Source organism: Oncorhynchus mykiss, chromosome 24 (assembly GCF_013265735.2).
Source record: "Oncorhynchus mykiss isolate Arlee chromosome 24, USDA_OmykA_1.1, whole genome shotgun sequence".
Lineage (NCBI taxonomy): Eukaryota > Metazoa > Chordata > Actinopteri > Salmoniformes > Salmonidae > Oncorhynchus > Oncorhynchus mykiss.
Window position 1 is genome coordinate 21,683,556 of NC_048588.1, and position 20,451 is coordinate 21,704,006.

Here is a 20,451-nt window from a genome sequence, read left to right on the forward strand (position 1 = left end):
TCACATTGTATAATTTTTAAGTAATTAATTTGCATTTTATTGCATGACATAAGTATTTGATCACCTACCAACCAGTAAGAATTCCGGCTATCACAGACCTGTTAGTTTTTCTTTAAGAAGCCCTCCTGTTCTCCACTCATTACCTGTATTAATTGCACCTGTTTGAACTCATTACCTGTATAAAAGACACCTGTCCACACACTCAATCAAACAGACTCCAACCTCTCCACAATGGCCAAGACCAGAGAGCTGTGTAAGGACATCAGGGTTAAATTGTAGACCTGCACAAGGCTGGGATGGGCTACAGGACAATAGGCAAGCAGCTTGGTGAGAAGGCAACAATTATTAGAAAATGGAAGAAGTTTAAGATGACTGTCAATCACCCCCGGTCTGGAGCTCCATGCAAGACCTCGTGTGGCATCAATGATCATGAGGAAGGTGAGGGATCAGCCCAGAACTACATGGCAGGACCTGGTCAATGACCTGAAGAGAGCTGGGACCACAGTCTCAAAGAAAACCAACACTACGCCATCATGGATTAAAATCCTGCAGCACACGCAAGGTCCCCCTGCTCAAGCCAGAGCATGTCCAGGCCTGTCTGAAGTTTTCCAATGACCATCTGGATGATCCAGAGGAGGAATGGGAGAAGGTCATGTGGTATGATGAGATAAAAATAGAGCTTTTTGGTCTAAACTCCACTCGCCGTGTTTGGAGGAAGAAGAAGGATGAGTACAACCCCAAGAACACCATCCCAACCATGAAGCATGGAGATGGAAACATCATTCTTTGGGGATGCTTTTCTGCAAAGGGGACAGGACGACTGCACCGTATTGAGGGGAGGATGGATGGGGCCATGTATCAGATCTTTGCCAACAACCTCCTTCCCTCAGTAAGAGCATTGAAGATGGGTCGTGGCTGGGTCTTCCAGCATGACAACGACCCAAAACACACAGCCAGGGCAACTAAGGAGTGGCTCCGTAAGAAGCATCTCAAGGTCCTAGAGTGGCCTAGCCCGTCTCCAGACCTGAACCCAATAGAAAATCTTTGGAGGGAGCTGAAAGTCCGTATTGCCCAGCGACAGCCCCGAAACCTGAAGGATCTGGAGAAGGTCTGTATGGAGGAGTGGGCCAAAATCCCTGCTGCAGTGTGTGCAAACCTGGTCAAGAACTACAGGAAACGTATGATCTCTGTAATTGCAAACAAAGTTTTCTTTACCAAATATTAAGGTCTGCTTTTCTAATGTATCAAATACTTATGTCATGCAATAAAATGCAAATTAATTACTTAAAAATCATACAATGTGATTTTCTGGATTTTGTTTTAGATTCCGTCTCTCACAGTTGAAGTGTACCTATGATAAAAAATTACAGACCTCTACATGCTTTGTAAATCGGAAAACACTGCCGATTTTGAAGGTTATCAAATACTTGTTCTCCCCACTGTATATACATGTTATTCTGTTAAAAAGACAGGAGCTTTTTTACAAGAATAGCACATGTTTTATTCAAACATACAAAACCTGGCAAACATGTTCCACAATTTTATCAAAACATCAACTTCACTGACAATTCTAGAATATTTACTGTATAAGGACAACAAGCAAACATGTATACAACATGGGTGAACAGTAACGCATTAGAATCTATATTACAGTCAAGGTCATGACAAGATAACTAAGAAGCTACCATTTTTTTCTAAAATCAAAATGTACAATAAATATTCCCTAAAATAGAACACACAGGCTACAAAAAATACTCTGAACCTTGCGAGCGCTAGTTTTTCTGCAAAGACTGGTATTTATCAATTGTGAACATGACAGGAAAGTGCCTATCTCCACGCAAATCTCAAACCATATGTGTACACAACTTTTAGAAGGTTGATCAACTGCATTGCAACAAATAGGTTTATTGCTTGTTTGGGGAAAATGGGAGGTGTTTGATGTACGAGATTTATAATGATGGTAGGCTAATAAAAACATTAAAACGTAGGCCTAGTGATAAAACAGATGCATTTGCCATTGGTAAAGAGATTGCATAGCAGCATGTCATCTAATGTGTTTATTTTACTTTTATATAGGCCTATATCATAATCACATTGCAGGACGTGTTTCCTTTTCTGACATAACTGGTTTAAATTATTCCCGCCACACAACAAATAGTAGGCTACCATTTATCAATTGCTAATTCAATAGCCAAGCATGCGCAAAAGTAAATAGACTGTTAACCTTGACAGTATGTGACAGTTGGCTATGGGTAGGCTACAGTATTGCAGTGCAATAGGATTAGAAGTGCGACATCATAGCATATTTAATGTCGTGGCCTATACCAAGGAAGGAGATAGAAACACAACCATGTATTAAAAAGAAAATATAGCAAATTTGAGAGATTGATGAAAATGCATGCTAGCAGTTCCTGTACACTTCCAGTCACCACACTAGTTAGCAATGGTTCCAGAAAGTACCTTCAACTTCCTTCATACTGCACGCAGAGACATACAAATGGTATCCATGAGTTCATCTGACTCTGGGTAAGTAGAACGAGGGGCTTAGTTGCCAAAATGTCACACTATCCATTTCATTTCCTATTCTTGCAAAGTTATTACTTACAGTATACTGATTAGTTTGACTGACTAATCTAAACTGGGTGATTCGAGCCCAGAATGCTGATTGGCTGACAGCCGTGGTATATTAGACCGTATACCACGGGTATGACAAAACATGTATTTGTACTTCTCTAATTATGTTGTTAACCAGTTTATAATAGCAATAAGGCACCTCGGGGGTTTGTGATATATGGCCATATACCACACATAAAAAAACATACAAATAAATAAATTTTACACAATAAATGCATACATTTAAAAAACAACAGAAACACAGTGGCAGCTGGTGAACTGGGAGATGGAATTAAGTACTTGGGAAAACAGTCCCTTTTTAAAATCTCTAGCAACAGATGTATCAGATTGCTTAACATTGCATAATGAATGTGTAACACAAACACACTCAACTGTACCTCTATTTTATATTATCTTTCTTAGACCATAACTAGGTTGCATTTGTATACAAAACATTAAGAACACCTGCTCTTTCCATGACATAGGCTGACCAGGTGAATCCAGGTGAAAGCTATGATCCCTTATTGATGCCACTTGCTAAATCCACCTCAATTAGTGTAGATGAAGAGGAGGAAACAGGTTAAATAAGAATGTTTAAGCCTCGAAACAAGTGAGACATGGATTGTGTGTGTGCCATTCAGATGGTGAATGGGCAAGACACAAGGTGTAAATGCCTTTGAACTGAGTATGGTAGTAGGTGCCAGGTGCACTGCAATGATGCTGGGTTTTTCATGCTCAACAGTTTCCCATGTCTATCAAGAATGACCCACCCAAAGGACATCCAGCCAATTTGACACAACTGTGGGAAACATGGAGTAATCATGGGCCAGCATCCCTGTGGAACAATTGACACCATGAGGCTGTTCTCAATATTAGGATGGTGTTCCCAATGTTTGGTATACTCAGTGTATCTACAGACTAGATCATATCATCCTTTTCTCTCCATTTGCCCAACATTAATACACTATGGGCCGGTTTCCCGGACCCAGATGAAGCCTACACTAAAAATCACTTTCATTGGGAGATTCTCCATTGTGGACTAAGCTTCACCTGGGTCCAGGAAACCGGGCCCACATAAAACATATTGCATAGGATATAATCTGTTAACCAGCTCCTCATTGCCCAGCCATAATACGGTAATTATAAAATAAACAATCATCTCAACTCAGTGTAAACATAAAATGGCATCAATAACTATTCTGCAGAAGTAAGCCACTTATTAATGTGGTATAAATTTGTCATGTCACTGTTTCAGTTACATAGTAAAATAGTCTCAAATGTAACTTCCATCAATAAAATGCACCATAGATAAATTACTTAGGAGGATATGTCTGCAGTTCAACTGGCAGTTTTGTTCAGAATTGAAAAGTTGTGATCGTTTTTTTGCTTTATATGAAAGTGTGTCCGAGTACCCAATTTAAAGGCATTTTCATTCAATATGGTATAATCTGATGGCAGAGACACTCGCTAGCACTCTTGGCTTTCGCTGCACATGGAGGTGACCCCAGCCTTGGACAGGAACAGCTTTCCGCTAGGACAGACACACACTTCGTAGAGTCCCTGAGCGTTTCCAGACACCCCTCCATGTCCCAGGGGGAGACTCGGCAGACGCAAAGACTCGGCATCCAGAATCACCTACACAGACAACAAAGGGCGGGGTCAGACGCAGAACATACCATTGCTGAAACACATACATTTACACGCCACTGCAGAAACACATACATTTACACGCCACTGCAGAAACACATACATTTACACGCCACTGCAGAAACACATACATTTACACGCCACTGCAGAAACACATACATTACACGCCACTGCAGAAACACATACATTACACGCCACTGCAGAAACACATACATTTACATGCCACTGCAGAAACACATACATTACACGCCACTGCAGAAACACATACATTACACGCCACTGCAAAAACACATACATTACACGCCACTGCAAAAACACATACATTTACACGCCACTGCAGAAACACATACATTTACACGTCACTGCAGAAACACATACAGTACACGCCACTGCAGAAACACCTACATTTACATGTCACTGCAGAAACACCTACATTTACACGTCACTGCAGAAACACATACATTACAAGCCACTGCAGAAACACATACATTTACACGCCACTGCAGAAACACATACATTACACGCCACTGCAGAAACACATACATTTACACGCCACTGCAGAAACACATACATTTACACGTCACTGCAGAAACACATACATTACAAGCCACTGCAGAAATACATACATTTACAAGCCACTGCTGAAACACACACATTTACACGCCACTGCAGAAACACATACATTACAAGCCACTGCAGAAACACATACATTTACACGCCACTGCAGAAACACATACATTACAAGCCACTGCAGAAACACATACATTTACACGCCACTGCAGAAACACATACATTACAAGCCACTGCAGAAACACATACATTTACACGCCACTGCAGAAACACATACATTACAAGCCACTGCAGAAACACATACATTACAAGCCACTGCAGAAACACATACATTTACATGCCACTGCAGAAACACATACATTTACACGCCACTGCAGAAACACGTACATTTACACGCCACTGCAGAAACACATACACTACAAGCCACTGCAGAAACACATACATTACACGCCACTGCAGAAACACATACATTACACGCCACTGCAGAAACACGTACATTTACACGCCACTGCAGAAACACATACACTACAAGCCACTGCAGAAACACATACATTACACGCCACTGCAGAAACACATACATTACAAGCCACTGCAGAAACACATACATTACAAGCCACTGCAGAAACACATACATTTACATGCCACTGCAGAAACACATACATTTACACGCCACTGCAGAAACACGTACATTTACACGCCACTGCAGAAACACATACACTACAAGCCACTGCAGAAACACATACATTACACGCCACTGCAGAAACACATACATTACACGCCACTGCAGAAACACATACATTACAAGCCACTGCAGAAACACATACATTACACGCCACTGCAGAAACACATACGTTACACGCCACTACAGAAACACATACATTTACACGCCACTGCAGAAACACATACATTACAAGCCACTGCAGAAACACATACATTACACGCCACTGCAGAAACACATACATTACACGCCACTGCAGAAACACATACATTACAAGCCACTGCAGAAACACATACATTACACGCCACTGCAGAAACACATACGTTACACGCCACTACAGAAACACATACATTTACACGCCACTGCAGAAACACATACATTACAAGCCACTGCAGAAACACATACATTACAAGCCACTGCAGAAACACATACATTACACGCCACTGCAGAAACACATACATTACACACCACTGCAGAAACACATACATTACACGCCACTGCAGAAACACATACATTTACACGCCACTGCAGAAACACATACATTACAAGCCACTGCAGAAACACATACATTACACGCCACTGCAGAAACAAATACATTACACGCCACTGCAGAAACACATACATTACACGCCACTGCAGAAACACATACATTTACACGCCACTGCAGAAACACATACATTTACACGCCACTGCAGAAACACATACATTTACACGCCACTGCAGAAACACATACATTTACACGCCACTGCAGAAACACATACATTACACGCCACTGCAGAAACACAGACATTACAAGCCACTGCAGAAAAAACATACATTACACGCCACTGCAGAAACACATACATTACACGCCACTGCAGAAACACAGACATTACAAGCCACTGCAGAAAAAACATACATTACACGCCACTGCAGAAACACATACATTACACGCCACTGCTGAAACACATACATTACACGCCACTGCTGAAACACATACATTTACACAACACTACTGAAATACATTTACATGCCACTAGGGGACAGCATCACTGCTATTTATAAATATCAAGGCCAGTGAGTAAATGTACATGTCTCTGCCACATGTAGTGTAAAATGTAAGTACAGTACTGTCAGTGAATAGCAAGTAAATCACACATTGCCTCACCAGTCCTTCACTGGAGTGCAATAGAATATCCATGTTAGATGCAGCCTCGATGTTCCCGGCCAGTGCTTTGACAAAGACTCCCTTTGGTGCATCCATGCTGAGAGAGCGGGTTGGAGACTCCAGCCTGGAACACACAGGAGAACATCAGTTTGATCAGTTCCACGTGTGACTGTGATGAAAGAATCAACAAATTGCATGGAATTAAGAGTTCATATTTCATATCGGCCTCTTCCAAGAGGTCAGTGATTATTAGATCCAACATCTACCTCAAGTCTTTGAAGGGCTCAGCTCTGAGCAGGGGCGTCTCTACAGAGTGTTCAAACAGAGCACCTTCTGGACCTAAATAAAAACAAACACAGTAAGTGGATAGTTAATTACAATGAAACATCATTGGAGATACATGTTACATATTGTAATATAATATCATATATAATAATAATAAATAATAAAAATAATAAATGCCATTTAGCAGACACTTTTTTCCAAAGCCACTTACAGTCATTAAATAGTGTTCTATTTAATTCTACTATGTAGTGTGAGTGGTTCTACAGTTTTTGACTGTCAATTGTTTCCCTAGGTGCTTGTCATCTGGTGTTAGTGAGAGGATGACATGTGCACTGGCTCAGTCACCTCCAACCCCCTGGATTGAAGGAGAGAGAATATGTTTGCAGTGCTTTAATCACTGTGGGTGACAGCTCCCTTGCCTAGCTAATTACATCTTTATCACCATCAGCCTTTGCCAATCGTATGTTACCATAGCATGCAAAGCTGCTTACTTGACATTACACTATAGAGCCTCACTAGGTCTTAGAGTGCTATTGCGACAGTATACACAACTTTAGCTTTGTTCTGTTTGTGCATGGTTTTCTGGCGAAGGTTGTATTAACTTCTGCTCTGTATTTCTGCTGTTGCATTATAGCATTCAGTGTCTTGCTAAAGTGAAATGAACGTCACCCTTCAGCAGTCAGTCCAGATGACTGAGATATAATGAAGGTATCAACGGGCACTCTCTTCAGCTAATTACCCCACACAGCAGGAGGGCACTGACCTCCCACCAATTCTAAAACTGGACACAACAAAGATATTTAAGGAATATAGGCAACTTGAGCATGTAGCATTAGTTAGCTTCGATTTACGTTATATTATAAAGATACTTTACTATAAATCATCTTCAATTAAAAAGCAGTGTTTCTGTCACCTTTTCTCTAATTTTAGATGAATGAGCTTCTGACTTTCAATACCTTTTCAAGGACAACTTGGCTGCTCCAGTCCAGTCATTATCAAAGTCATTACTTTTTATTTGACATGGTGTGTAAGAAAAATACTGAGTGATTCAGTACATTGCTCTCATTCCTTTAAATTACAAGAAAATGAATGAAAACCATGTTCGTAGGTCCTATCTGGAATGCTGTATACACATGTATGGGCTAAGTGGTGTGACACTGTCACGCCCTGACCATAGAGAGCCTTTTTATTCTCTATTTTGGTTAGGTCGGGTGTGACTAGCGGGGGGGGGGGGCCTATCTAGGTTGTTTTGTTTCTATGTTTGCCTGGTATGATTCCCAATCAGAGGCAGCTGTTTATCATTGTCTCTGATTGGGGTCATATTTAAGCAGCCATTTCCCCACTGTGTTTTGTGGGATCTTGTTTTTGTGTTGTTGACAGTGAGCACTCCAAAATGTCACGTTTTGTTTATTCTTTGTTGTTTTGTTGTGCGGTTCACTTATAATAAAAAGGGTGGAACCCATATCGCGCTACGCTTTGGTCTGACTATGCTTACAATGATCGTGACAGACACTGACACTGCAGACATGATTGTACCTGTAACACGAAGTGTGTCTGTTCCAACAACCACCTCTTTGTCATCTGCAGAAAACAGCGTCTTGGTGTTGGAGCTGATGACAAAATTCAGTGCATTTCCCTGGGCCACATCTGGACCTGAAATGACACCAGGGAGAATTATTAGAGACCAGAATCAGTCAAAGCTGTGGGAACGGGAGACACAGGCTTAAAATAATTGAGATACTATATGCTGTATCACTAAAACATCTAAATTATGCACGCAGCTTTAACATTTGAATGAATTTTTCCACTTTGTCACCTCTCTCATAGAAAAAAAAGCAACGGTTGCAGGTATACCTACTGTACAACTGCCTCTGGGCAGTGAGATATTTAAAACACTTCAATACCATCTTCTATAGAAGAACAGAGCAAGATGTTCTTTCCAAACTACTTAAGTCTGAGGGGGAATAGACCAAATAACTGGTCTTCAACGGTCTTAAACTTCCTTCACAGAGAGTCACAGATGGGTCAATGCCTTTTATGGCATAACAACCAAGAATACATAACAGCCTCGTGAAATACTATAATTAGTTAAGTCGTTTGTTACCCCTCTAATTATGGTACACTCGTCAACGAACCCCTCTGGCCAGCCATAAAAGGTGCGCAAATAATAGTCTCTGTAGGCCTGAGGGCCTTGGTGTAACAGATAGGCCATTCTGGTGCTGATGATAGAAAGCTGTGTTTTTGATTAAATGGGGTTTTAATGGCAATCTGATGGAATATGAAAGGGGATATGCGTTTTTGTCATTGCTAATGTTGTATTACATACAGTAGAGCTGCAGGACAAGTCCATTAATGACATTGCTGAATTCTCCACATATCAGTTGAATAGTTGAATCTATATGAACATCGCCAGCATGATTTATGTGAGTAGGTATGTGTGTTTTCTGTCCTCTTACCTACGGAGAGACTTCCTGTGACATCATTATTTTCATTGCGGGCATTGAGAGTGACGTTTTCAGATGAGTGCACCAGGAGAGAGGAGTCCTGGAAGAAAATAACTATTCGGTCATCAATGAGCATCCTGTCCACGTCATTATCAGATATCACTGGACAGGACTGTAATTGAACATTTTGAACGCTACAAAAAAATATATCGTTCTGCTCACAGGTTCAAGTACCTGGTCATCCCTCTTACCTTCCAGAAAACACTATTTAGTTACAATGGGCTAAACAGATGTAACCTATTTGGGGAGGTTGTGAAAATCAGGTTGTATATAATGAACTCTGAATCTCGTTAGAAACTGTAGACTTCATTGATGAATGTGTCAGTCCATAAATGGTGAATACATTTCCTTTTTAATGAAGCTCATAAAGATAGAGTGAGGAAAAACCATAACATGTAAACAACTGCTGCAAAGTGTTGCCATCTGCTGCACACCAACTGTTTTCCACCACAAATATTCAGGAGGTTAATAAGGAACTCGCTGCATTGTGCATCCACAGGGACTGCCAAAGCTCATTGAGTAAGACACATTTCCCAACTACGCAAGAGATTGATATGAAAATACGCTGAATTTAATGACTATGCCTCAGAAAAGTTGTTTTGATGTAATTGCCCAGCGTTCTTAACAGGAACCGCTCAACAAACAAACAACTTTGATCTCTATGGTTTCCTGACAGTGAGTCAGAGCTTGGCCAGCCATACCACTTTATTCCACACAAACCTATTGGACTGGGTGTGGGTGTTTGAGGAGGAGGATCAGGAGAAGGACGAAGAGAAGAAGGAAGAGGAGTGTAGGAGCCTGTTTGCTTACCACTCTGGAGTGGATCTCTTGGGCGTAGAGAGGAAAGAGGAACTCTGACTTGCCGTCCTCAAGCCTCACTCCCTCCGCTGTTACTTTTAGATGTCCCATCCCTTCCTCAAATGACAAGCAGAAAGAATGAACTCAACAATACATCAGAGAAAAGACATTGTACAGGGTATAATGCAACAAATGAACTCACTAACCATGACCATAGTGTCCCCAAATGAACTCACTAACCATGACCATAGTGTCCCCAAGGATTTTTGTGACACCATGTGTTGTTTTTAATTCTGGATGGTGAGTGAATCTATTTCAGGTGACGGTCTCTGCTGGTTTAGTGTTGGGAGTTAACCATACTGCAGGGAATATATGATTCATAGCACCCCAGGCAATAGTGACTTTGATAATGATCCAATAGTGTGAAACAAAAGCAGAATCTGATTTCAATTCCATCTAATAACTACTTCTCTCAGGCTATATTCCAAAAGGACGGAGAAATCATGAAATGTGTATAAAACTAAGCTTACCCGACTAGAGGGGAAATATTGAATTTGATTCATCCCATCAGGCAGCAATTGGATGCCAAGGATAAGAGACATGTGTCTATACCCTCCAGGGCTGAGGCTAAACTCAAACTAAAGCAGCAGAGATGTGTTTGCTCTGCCAATGCAGTCACTATATTCCCAGGGTGTGTTGTGTTGTTTCAGTTACCCCAAAGCCCCCCTTATACCTGGTGCTAACATTAGTCCTTTGTTCTGATCTTGTCTACTTTCTGGTTATGCCCACATTTCCAGAAATGTGTCTACACATGATATTAAAATGTGTCTGTTATCTGTCTACTGGCTGGCCATGCTTTAAACCTGGCTACCCCTACCCTGGTCAACAGCTCTGCACCCCTCACAGAAATTTGTCCAAGCCTCCACATTTCTCCTTCACCCAAATCCACATAGCTGATGTTCTGAAAGAGCTGCAAAATCTGGACCCCTACAAATCAGCCAGGCTAGACAATCTGGACCATCTCTTTCTAAAATTATCTGCCGCAATTGTAGCAACCCCTACTACTAGCCTGTTCAACCTCTCTTTCTGAGATCCCTAAAGATTGGAAAGCTGCCGCGGTCATCCCCCTCTTCAAAGGAGGAAACACTCTAGACCCAAACTGTTACAGACTTATATCTATCCTACCCTGCCTTTCTAAAATCTTCGAAAGCCAAGTTAACAAAACAGATCACCGAACATTTCGAATCCCACCGTACCTTCTCCGCTATACAATCTGGTTTCCGAGCTGGTCATGGGTGCACCTCAACCACGCTCTAGGTCCTAAATGATATAATAACCGCAGTCGATAAAAGACAATACTGTGCAGCCGTCTTCATCGACCTGGCCAAGGCTTTCGACTAGAGGTTGACCGATTAATCGGAATGGCCGATTTCAAGTTTTCATAACAATTGGCCGATTACATTGCACTCCACGAGACTGACTACCTGTTATGCGAGTGCAGCAAGGAGACGAGGTAAGGTGCTAGCTAGCATTAAACTTATATTATAAAAAACAATCTTAACATAATCACTAGTTAACTACACATGGTTGATGATATTACTAGTTTATCTCGCTTGTCCTGCGTTGCATATAATCGATGCAGTGCCAACAAGCGCATTCGCAAAAAAAGCACTGTCATTGCACCAATGTGTACCTAGCCATAAACATCAACACCTTTCTTAAAATCAATACACAAGTATATATTTTTAAACGTGCATGTTTAGTTAATATTACCTGATAACATGAATTTCTTTTAACTAGGGAAATTGTGTCACTTCTCTTGCGTTCTGTGCAACGGGGTCAGGGTATCAGCAGCAGTTTGGGCCGCCTGGCTTGTTGCGAACTGTGTGAAGACCATTTCTTCCTAACAAAGACAGTCAACTTCACCAAACGGACGATGATTTAACAAAAGCGCCTTTGCAAAAAAAGCTACAATCCTTGCACGAATGTACCTAACCATAAACATCAACGACTTTCTTAAAATCACAACACAGAAGTATATTTTCTTAAACCTGCATATTTAGCTAAAATAAAATCATGTTAGCAGGCAATATTAACTAGGCAAATTGTGTCACTTCTCTTGCGTTCATTGCACGCAGAGTCAGGGTATATGCAACAGTTTGGGCCGCCTGGTTCTTTGCGAACTAATTTGCCAGAATTTTACATAATTATAACATAACATTGAAGGTTGTGCAATGTAACAGTAATATTTAGACTTATGGATGCCCCCCGTTAGATAAAATACGTAACGGTTCCGTATTTCACTGAAAGAAAAAACGTTTTGTTTTTAAAATTATAGTTTCCGGATTTGACCATTTAAATGACCTAAGGATCATATTTCTGTATGTTATTATATTAGAATTAAGTCTATGATTTGATAGAGCAGTCTGACTGAGCGGTGGAAGGAAGCAGCAGGCTCGTAAGCATTCATTCAAACAGAACTTTCCTGTGTTTGCCAGCAGCTCTTCGCCAAAGCTTCAAGGATTGCGCTGTTCATGACTTCAAGCCTATTATCTCCCGAGATTAGGCTGGCAATACTAAAGTACGTATTAGAACATCCAATAGTCAAAGGTATATGAAATACAAATCGTATAAAGAGAAATAGTCCTATAATAACTACAACCTAAAACTTCTTACCTGGGAATATTGAAGACTCATATTAAAAGGAACCACCAGCTTTCACATGTTCTGAGCAAGGAACTTAAACGTTAGCTTTTTTACATGGCACATATTGCACTTTTACTTTCTTCTCCAACACTTTGTTTTTGCATTATTTAAACCAAATTGAACATGTTTCATTATTTATTTGAGACTAAATTGATTTTATTGATGTATTATATTAAGTTAAAATAAAAGTGTTCATTGTTCATTCAGTATTGTTGTAATTGTCATTATTACAAATATATATATAAAAATTGGCTTAAAATTGGTCCTCCAATAATCAGTATCGATGTTGAAAAATGATAATCGGTTGACCTCTACTTTCGATTCCGTCAATCACCGCATTCTTATCGGTAGACTCAATGGCCTTGGTTTATCAAATGACTGCCTCGCCTGGTTCACCAACTACTTCTCAGACAGAGTTCAGTGTGTCAAATCAGAGGGCCTGTTGTCCGGACCTCTGGCAGTCTCTATGGGGATGCCCAAGCCTCCCCATTTCTCCTTCACTCAAATCCAGATAGCTGATGTTCTTAAAGGACTGCAAAACCTGGACCCCTACAAATCAGCCAGGCTAGACAATCTGGACCCCCTTTTTCTAAAATTATCTGATGAAATTTTTGCAACCCCTATTACTAGCCTATTCAACCTCTCGTATCGTCTGAGATTCCCAAAGATCGGAAAGCTGCCGCGGTCATCCCCCTCTTCAAAGGGGGAGACATTCTAGACCTAAATTGCTACAGACCTATATCTATCCTACCCTGCCTTTCTAAGGTCTTCGAAAGCCAAGTTAACAAACAGATTACCGACCACTTCGAATTCCACCGTACCTTCTCCGCTATGCAATCTGGTTTCAAAGCTGGTCATGGGCGCACCTCAGCCACACTCAGGGTCCTAAACGATATCATAACCGCCATCGATAAGAGACATTACTGTGCAGCTATATTCATCGACCTGGACAAGGCTTTCGACTCTGTCAATCACAACATTCTTAATGGCAGACTCAACATCCTTGGTTTCTCAAATGATTGACTTGCCTGGTTCACCAACTACTTCTCAGACAGAGTTCAGTGTGTCAAATCGGAGGGCCTGTTCTCCGGACCTCTTGCAGTCTCTATGGGGGTGCCACAGGGTTCAATTCTCAGGCCAACTCTCTTCTCTGTATACATCAATGATGTCGCTCTCGCTGCTGGTGATTCTCTGATCCACCTCTAAGCAGACGACACCATTCTGTATTCTTCTGGCCCTTCTTTGGACACTGTGTTAACTAACCTCCAGACGAGCTTCAATGCCATACAACTCTCCTTCCATGGCCTCAAACTGCTCTTAAATGCAAGTAAAACTAAGTGCATGCTCTTCAACCGATCTGCCCGCACCTGCCCACCCGTCCAGCATCACTACTCTGGACGGTTCTGACTTAGAATATGTGGACAACTACAAATACCTAGGTGTCTGGCTAGACTGTAAACTCTCCTTCCAGACTCACATTAAGCATCTCGAATCCAAAATAAAATATCAAATCGTCTTCGCAAAACATAGCATCCTTCACTCATACAGCCTAACATACCCTCGTAAAACTGACTATCCTACCGATCCTTCGGCGATGTCATCTATAAAATAGCCTCCAATACTCTACTCAACAAATTGGATGCAGTTCATCACAATACCATCCGTTTTGTCACCAAAGCCCCATATATTACCCACCACTGCGACCTGTACGCTCTCATTGGCTGGCCCTCGCTTCATATTCGTCACCAAACACACTGGCTCCAGGTCATCTATAAGTCTCTGCTAGGTAAAGCCCCGCCATATCTCAGCTCACTGGTCACCATAGCAGCACCCACCCGTACCACCGCTCCAGCAGGTATATTTCACTGGTCATCTCCAAAGCCAACTCCCTCCTTTGGCCACCTTTCCTTCCAGTTCTCTGCTGCCAATGACTGGAACTAATTGCAAAAATCACTGAAGCTGGAGTCTTATATCTCCCTCACTAACTTTAAGCATCAGCTGTCAGAGCAGCTTACCAATCATTGAACCTGTACACAGCCCATCTGTAAATAGCCCACCCAACTACCTCATCCCCATATTATTTATTTTTTGCTCCTTTGCACCCCAGTATCTCTACTTGCATATTTATCTTCTGCACATCCATCACTCCAGTGTTTAATTGCAAATGTTTTATTATTTCTCTACTATGGCCTATTTATTGCCTTACCTCCATAATCTTACTACATTTGCACACACTGTAAAAATACTTTTCTATTGTGTTATTGACTGTACGTGTGTTTATCCCATGTGTAACTCTGTGTTGTTTGTGTCACCCTGCTTTGCTTTAACGTGGCTAAGTCGCAGTTGTAAATGAAAACTTGTTCTCAACTGGCCTACCTGGTTAGATAAAGGTGAAATAAAAAAAATAAAAAACTGTGTCTGCCTTGCGACCAGATTTCCTGGTCTCTTCCTTTACGCAAATGATTTCACAGCTATTCTTTTAAAATAATATGAATTTATTGTAAGACACATATTGAAGTAATCAGTTAATGGTGCCACCTGTCAAGGATTTTTGAAGGCAGAACAATGATGATTTAAATGGTTTCTGTCCAGATCTGTCTACACTTGTAAGATATCCAGACACAATGTGTCTCTGACTACTGAAGGAGGTGGGCAGGATGATCTGATCACAATGTGTCTTTTGATTGTCTACAACTGTCTAAAAATGTGGGCAGAATCAGAATGTAGACAAGGTCTCAATAACAAACATCTCACATTTTCATTGATACAGGAAAGATTATATGCCGTTTTGTCCATAAAAGCGCCAAACAATCTGTGTGTAGTCTACTGTAAAGGTCAGGCAGCATGTGTTATGAATGAATTAGAGCTAAGTGACCCCACATACTGTGTTCAACCACATGACCCGGAGGATCCATATGGTGAGGGCAAAGTTCACGGTGAGGATGATGATGAGCAGCAGGACAAACAGGTAGAGGCAGCGCTTCCTCCAACCGTAGATCCCGATCTTATAGATGGAGTCAGGGACCGGGGCAGGGACACTGCTGTCCTGGGTGGTGGTGACATACTGCTCCCTCACCATCTGCTGGGGAAAACACAGGGACATGAAAAGAGGTAGTTTAAATCAATGGACATGTTTGACATCAACTATACATCACCCTGAAGTGGCAGCTCTTTATAAATATCATCATCATCATCATCATCATGCTTCATCTTATGGAAATTGCCTCATAGCATAAGCAACCATGTACAGTACAAAACCTGTTCTTATTATTCTAAACACCTACGCTACTACTGATCAGCTGAATATCTGTCCAGAACAATGATGAAAAACTTGAGTATATTTCCAACATTTATTAAAGATGGCTAACAGCAAGAGAGCGAAAACTCCTCCTCATTCCACTGGCTTTCGTTTTAAGTCCAGACTAAATAGAACTGAACCGAGCGTGATTCTTGGGTTCTGTCGGAATGCATGCTAATATAAATCAACAATACCAGAGATCTAAATGGCAAAGGCATTGCTGCTTCTTCACATTCATGTCATATAAGAGCAGAGAAAACATGAGTAATATATTTCACAAGGATGCGCTGAGAATATAGGCTGTGACAGCTGAATGCATAGCCATAGCTTTTTTGCCCTACAGGAATGGAGCCAGGGCTGGTGTCACATTAAATGTATTAATCAACATTCATACTTTCATTCAAGGCAATGCCAGAAGAAAATGTATTGAGTTGCAGACAATAGCTAAATAAAATGCCTTTCACGATCAATGACAATGAAACAACCCCATTCACCAAATAATCTCCACACTGAATCCTAGAATCATGTTTAACTCTCTTTGAGTGTGTGTAAAGTATACACAGACACAATGATGAAATGTGACCGATAAAGGTGATACAAATGAATGAATCTGTTAAATTAATTTAATCTCTGTCGGCACCAGTGGAGGCTATTGAGGGGAGGGCGGCTCATAGTAATGGCTGGAACTGAGTAGATGGAATGGAACATCTACTCCATTCCAGCCATTACTATGAGCCGTCCTCCCCTCACCAGCCTCTAGTGGTCGACACCAATACTGCAAAATGCACACGTTTAATTAACAAACCATTCCAAACAACTTTGTTTCTGTATCAGCCAAGTTTCCCCAAGATCTGCTGTTTACTTCATACTAACATCTCAACTTGTTGACAAAAACGAAATAGTTGATTTGTTTCATGCAGGTCAAGAATGGAGACATAGCAGCTTGGGTGATTTACATTTGTACAGATGCTCCGCCTCATTGCAAAAGTAAACATGGTTTCCATCATGTTTAAAGATCAACTTTTCATTGTGGACTATAATTCTATCCCGACATGAGCCAGAACAGCACCTCAGTGTAATTTGGCTGGCTCTCAACCAATAATGATAAGGTTAGGCCTATCTGGAGAGGCTGGGGGAGTTAACTGGTAATGTGTGGCGCTATTATAGCTCTTTGTTTTATTATTGTAACTCATCATTTTTGTTTGTTAAGACAACATTTTGGTACACAATAAAGTTGTAATGCTTTTTGTGGAAAAGAAAACTCCAAATTTGTAACCTTCAATTCCATAAAACTTGCCAAAGGCTTTTCAGATAAATACATGATTAATGAATCAGCGGTATATCTTAGTGTCTATTTCAAAGGTAAATGGATGAATAGTATACATGCTCCCTGCTCGGGTCCGTCCTCTAGGAAGAGATATTTCAGAGAAGATGATAACGCCTAGTCATTGTGTATATAAACAGCTCGTTTCCTGCTGTTACCATAAACATGCAAACTGGCAAAGGCAGCAAGCGTGTTGGCATAAAGGATACAGAGTATCTCTCCCCACCAGGATCCACCTCTCCCTAGGACCTGTCACACTGGCTCCAGAGCCCAACAGTGATAAATAGCCCTTATTTCACTACAACACAAATGTAGCAAAAAAACCTAACCCAAGGATTACCTCCACAAGGGAATTGTAGAAGTAATCCTTGTTGTGTGAAATACCTATTTTTCATACCAATGCCCATTTGTATTATTAATTTGACTGAGTCATCAGGATGAATCATAATGACAAATTGGATTTCAACAGTTCCCAAAATGAGTTTCCTCTTGACCCGTCTTATAGTGAATACAAACTACAAACTACTCTGACTAAAAAGAACATGCACACAGGGCTTATACCCTTGCTTTAAAAAACGGCCTCATAGTATATAAATGAGAGACGTCCATGTAGTGTGTTGGCAGTAGGAATTTAAGAAAGTGCATACATGTGTTAAAACAATTACACTGTCAAAATATTCTGTGGAGTGCCTAAATGAATAATACAGGTTGAATAACTTTGAAATATTAATTGAGGTGTAACATTTATTTTCTCTGCCCAATTAATTTAAAGAGAAGCATTAGGATGTGGTTTACTGCTAAAACAGAGGGGAGCATCCTGGTGATTTTCAGACTCCAGTTTCAGAGTGCCAGCCCAGTCACATAGCAACCCAAATAAACATTCCTTAAACAACCACGCCACTGTACTGCCATGGAAAGAATCCTCCTCAGCTAATGTGCTTTAGGAAGCAAAATGCTAGTCATGTCCCTTTCACAGAACACAAGCCTAGCAGTTGAACAGTTCTTTATGAGGCCCGATCACATGAAAGGGTTTTAAAAGTAATTTCAAAATCCCAATAGTCCCATAAGATTTCACTGTCCTCCTGTGATGAAGAGTATTGAGTTCACCTCATAGACTTTTCCCGTTGCTTTTTTATCTTGGGGCCCTTGTCCATTAACCTCAAACCAGTGATGCTACTTTTACTGCCCTGTTCTGTCTTCACTCATGTGAAGCTAAAGGGCTGTAGCAGTATTGTGTATACTGCTGCCTGCCTGTCTAAATCACTAGGGTCTGACTCTAATTGAGATTCCAGGCTTCTCTTAGCACCTCACTTTGACCTGATTAGGCACCAGCAGGGGAGGGAGTTAAAAATTACTTTCTCAAATTGTTAGCTGGAGGATGTTCACTTATAAAGACTGCAGGGGAACAAACAATAATCAGAGGAGCTCAGATGTGAGCTGTCAGAAAGAAGGCAATCGAAAGCCAAGCCCTCTCCGTTCTCTGCTAAGTGTTTTGTCTGTCTAAGCTGCTGTGTCCATATCTCCCATCTGCTGTAATGCTTCCACTTCTAAACATAGGGCATAGCATTGGGTTCTACATTTTAAAAGAGCCACAGGACATAACATGAGCAAAACTAATGAACAGAATGATACAGTAACAAGGGAAATTAACATAAATTATAACTGAGTTACACTGACAACATTTTTCTGTCTTCCAATATTCTTGACCATGTATGGTGAAATTATTACCAGCACATGAAACAGGGAAAATAAATCCACTTACATTTACATTCAATATTCTCTTTCTATAAAAATGTAAACAAAAAAGCAAAAAGGGACACCGATGTCACTAGCAGACAGGTCAAAGGTTAGACTGTAAAGACTTGAGTTGAAACACTAGAGCATTCAAAAGATGAAGATATTCACAGAGCACTACAGTAGCAACGACATTAAGTAGTTAAGAAAGCAGAGCATGTTGCCTACCTTTGTGTGCTGAGACAGAGCTTCCTCTCCGGTAGCAAACAGAGCTCCTCTGAAGCAGCAGCAGCAGTAAAAGGGGTAGCAGCGGTGGAGCCCTTGCCTCCGATGTCTGTCAGGCGTTCAACAACTGCGTGCCATAAATCTAGCCATGGAACTGCCCCAACTAATCACCACGGGACGGCGCTCCCACTTCCTGCATATCCAATGTACCTCTCTCTACCTTGGGCTTCCCTTCTTTTGATTACCCTCTCAAATCATGTCTCTCTGAGAAGCCACTGCTCATAGATACAGAAGGGTGTCTGGGATCCTTTCAAAAGTGTCAAGGAGGGAAATCACAGTTGTCTAAAATCTGATTTGAGCCCTTAGCTTCCATGAATACCAGTGTCTGGAAAAGCATGAGCTTGTCTAAATTAAGAAGCTTCACTTATAGCTTTCACTAGTGAGTTTGGCGGTGATCTTCTTGACAGCTTCAATATGACAGGTAGACATAGTTCGTCTTATGGGGGTCTGTCAGTGACAGAAGAAACAGGCAGACTACATTACAGCATGTATTAAGTACTTATGCTAAAATGCTTATTCTATTCTACCACCATTTACATTATGTTCCACAGGTGGCTGGCACCTAAATTGGGGAGGACAGGGTTGTGGTAGTGGCTGGAGCAGTATAAGTGTAATGGCATCAAATACAGTTTATATGTGTTTGATGTAATTCTATTAGCTCCGTCCTCCCCTCAACAGCCTCCACTGTGTTCGTATTCATAATTTTTATTATTGGTGTTGCAATGCCGAGAAGGAACCTGCTAGTAAGCATTTCGTTGGACAATACAGTGCATTCGGAAAGTATTCAGATCCCCTGACTTTTTCCACATTTTGTTAGTTATG

The 20,451-nt window shown here is 41.0% G+C and overlaps 1 protein-coding gene across 2 annotated transcripts; it reads right to left on the reverse strand.

Moving 5' to 3' along the window:
* Window positions 1-1,081: 1,081 nt before the first annotated feature.
* On the reverse strand, window positions 1,082-19,904 carry LOC110504013 (gamma-sarcoglycan-like). Of its 2 annotated transcripts, none has more exons than XM_036962182.1 (8): window positions 19,573-19,904; window positions 15,873-16,070; window positions 10,295-10,399; window positions 9,437-9,524; window positions 8,517-8,633; window positions 6,962-7,034; window positions 6,696-6,819; window positions 1,082-4,248 (listed from the first exon to the last, which is right to left on the reverse strand). In XM_036962182.1, the coding sequence occupies exons 2-8, from the start codon at window positions 16,065-16,067 to the stop codon at window positions 4,081-4,083; spliced, it is 870 nt and encodes a 289-aa protein (XP_036818077.1). In that variant the 5' UTR covers window positions 16,068-16,070; window positions 19,573-19,904; the 3' UTR covers window positions 1,082-4,080. The 2 variants fall into 2 exon arrangements, with proteins under 2 accessions (XP_036818077.1, XP_036818076.1); XM_036962181.1 differs by having other exon boundaries at window positions 1,354-4,248; window positions 15,873-16,067; window positions 19,573-19,903.
* Window positions 19,905-20,451: the final 547 nt, after the last annotated feature.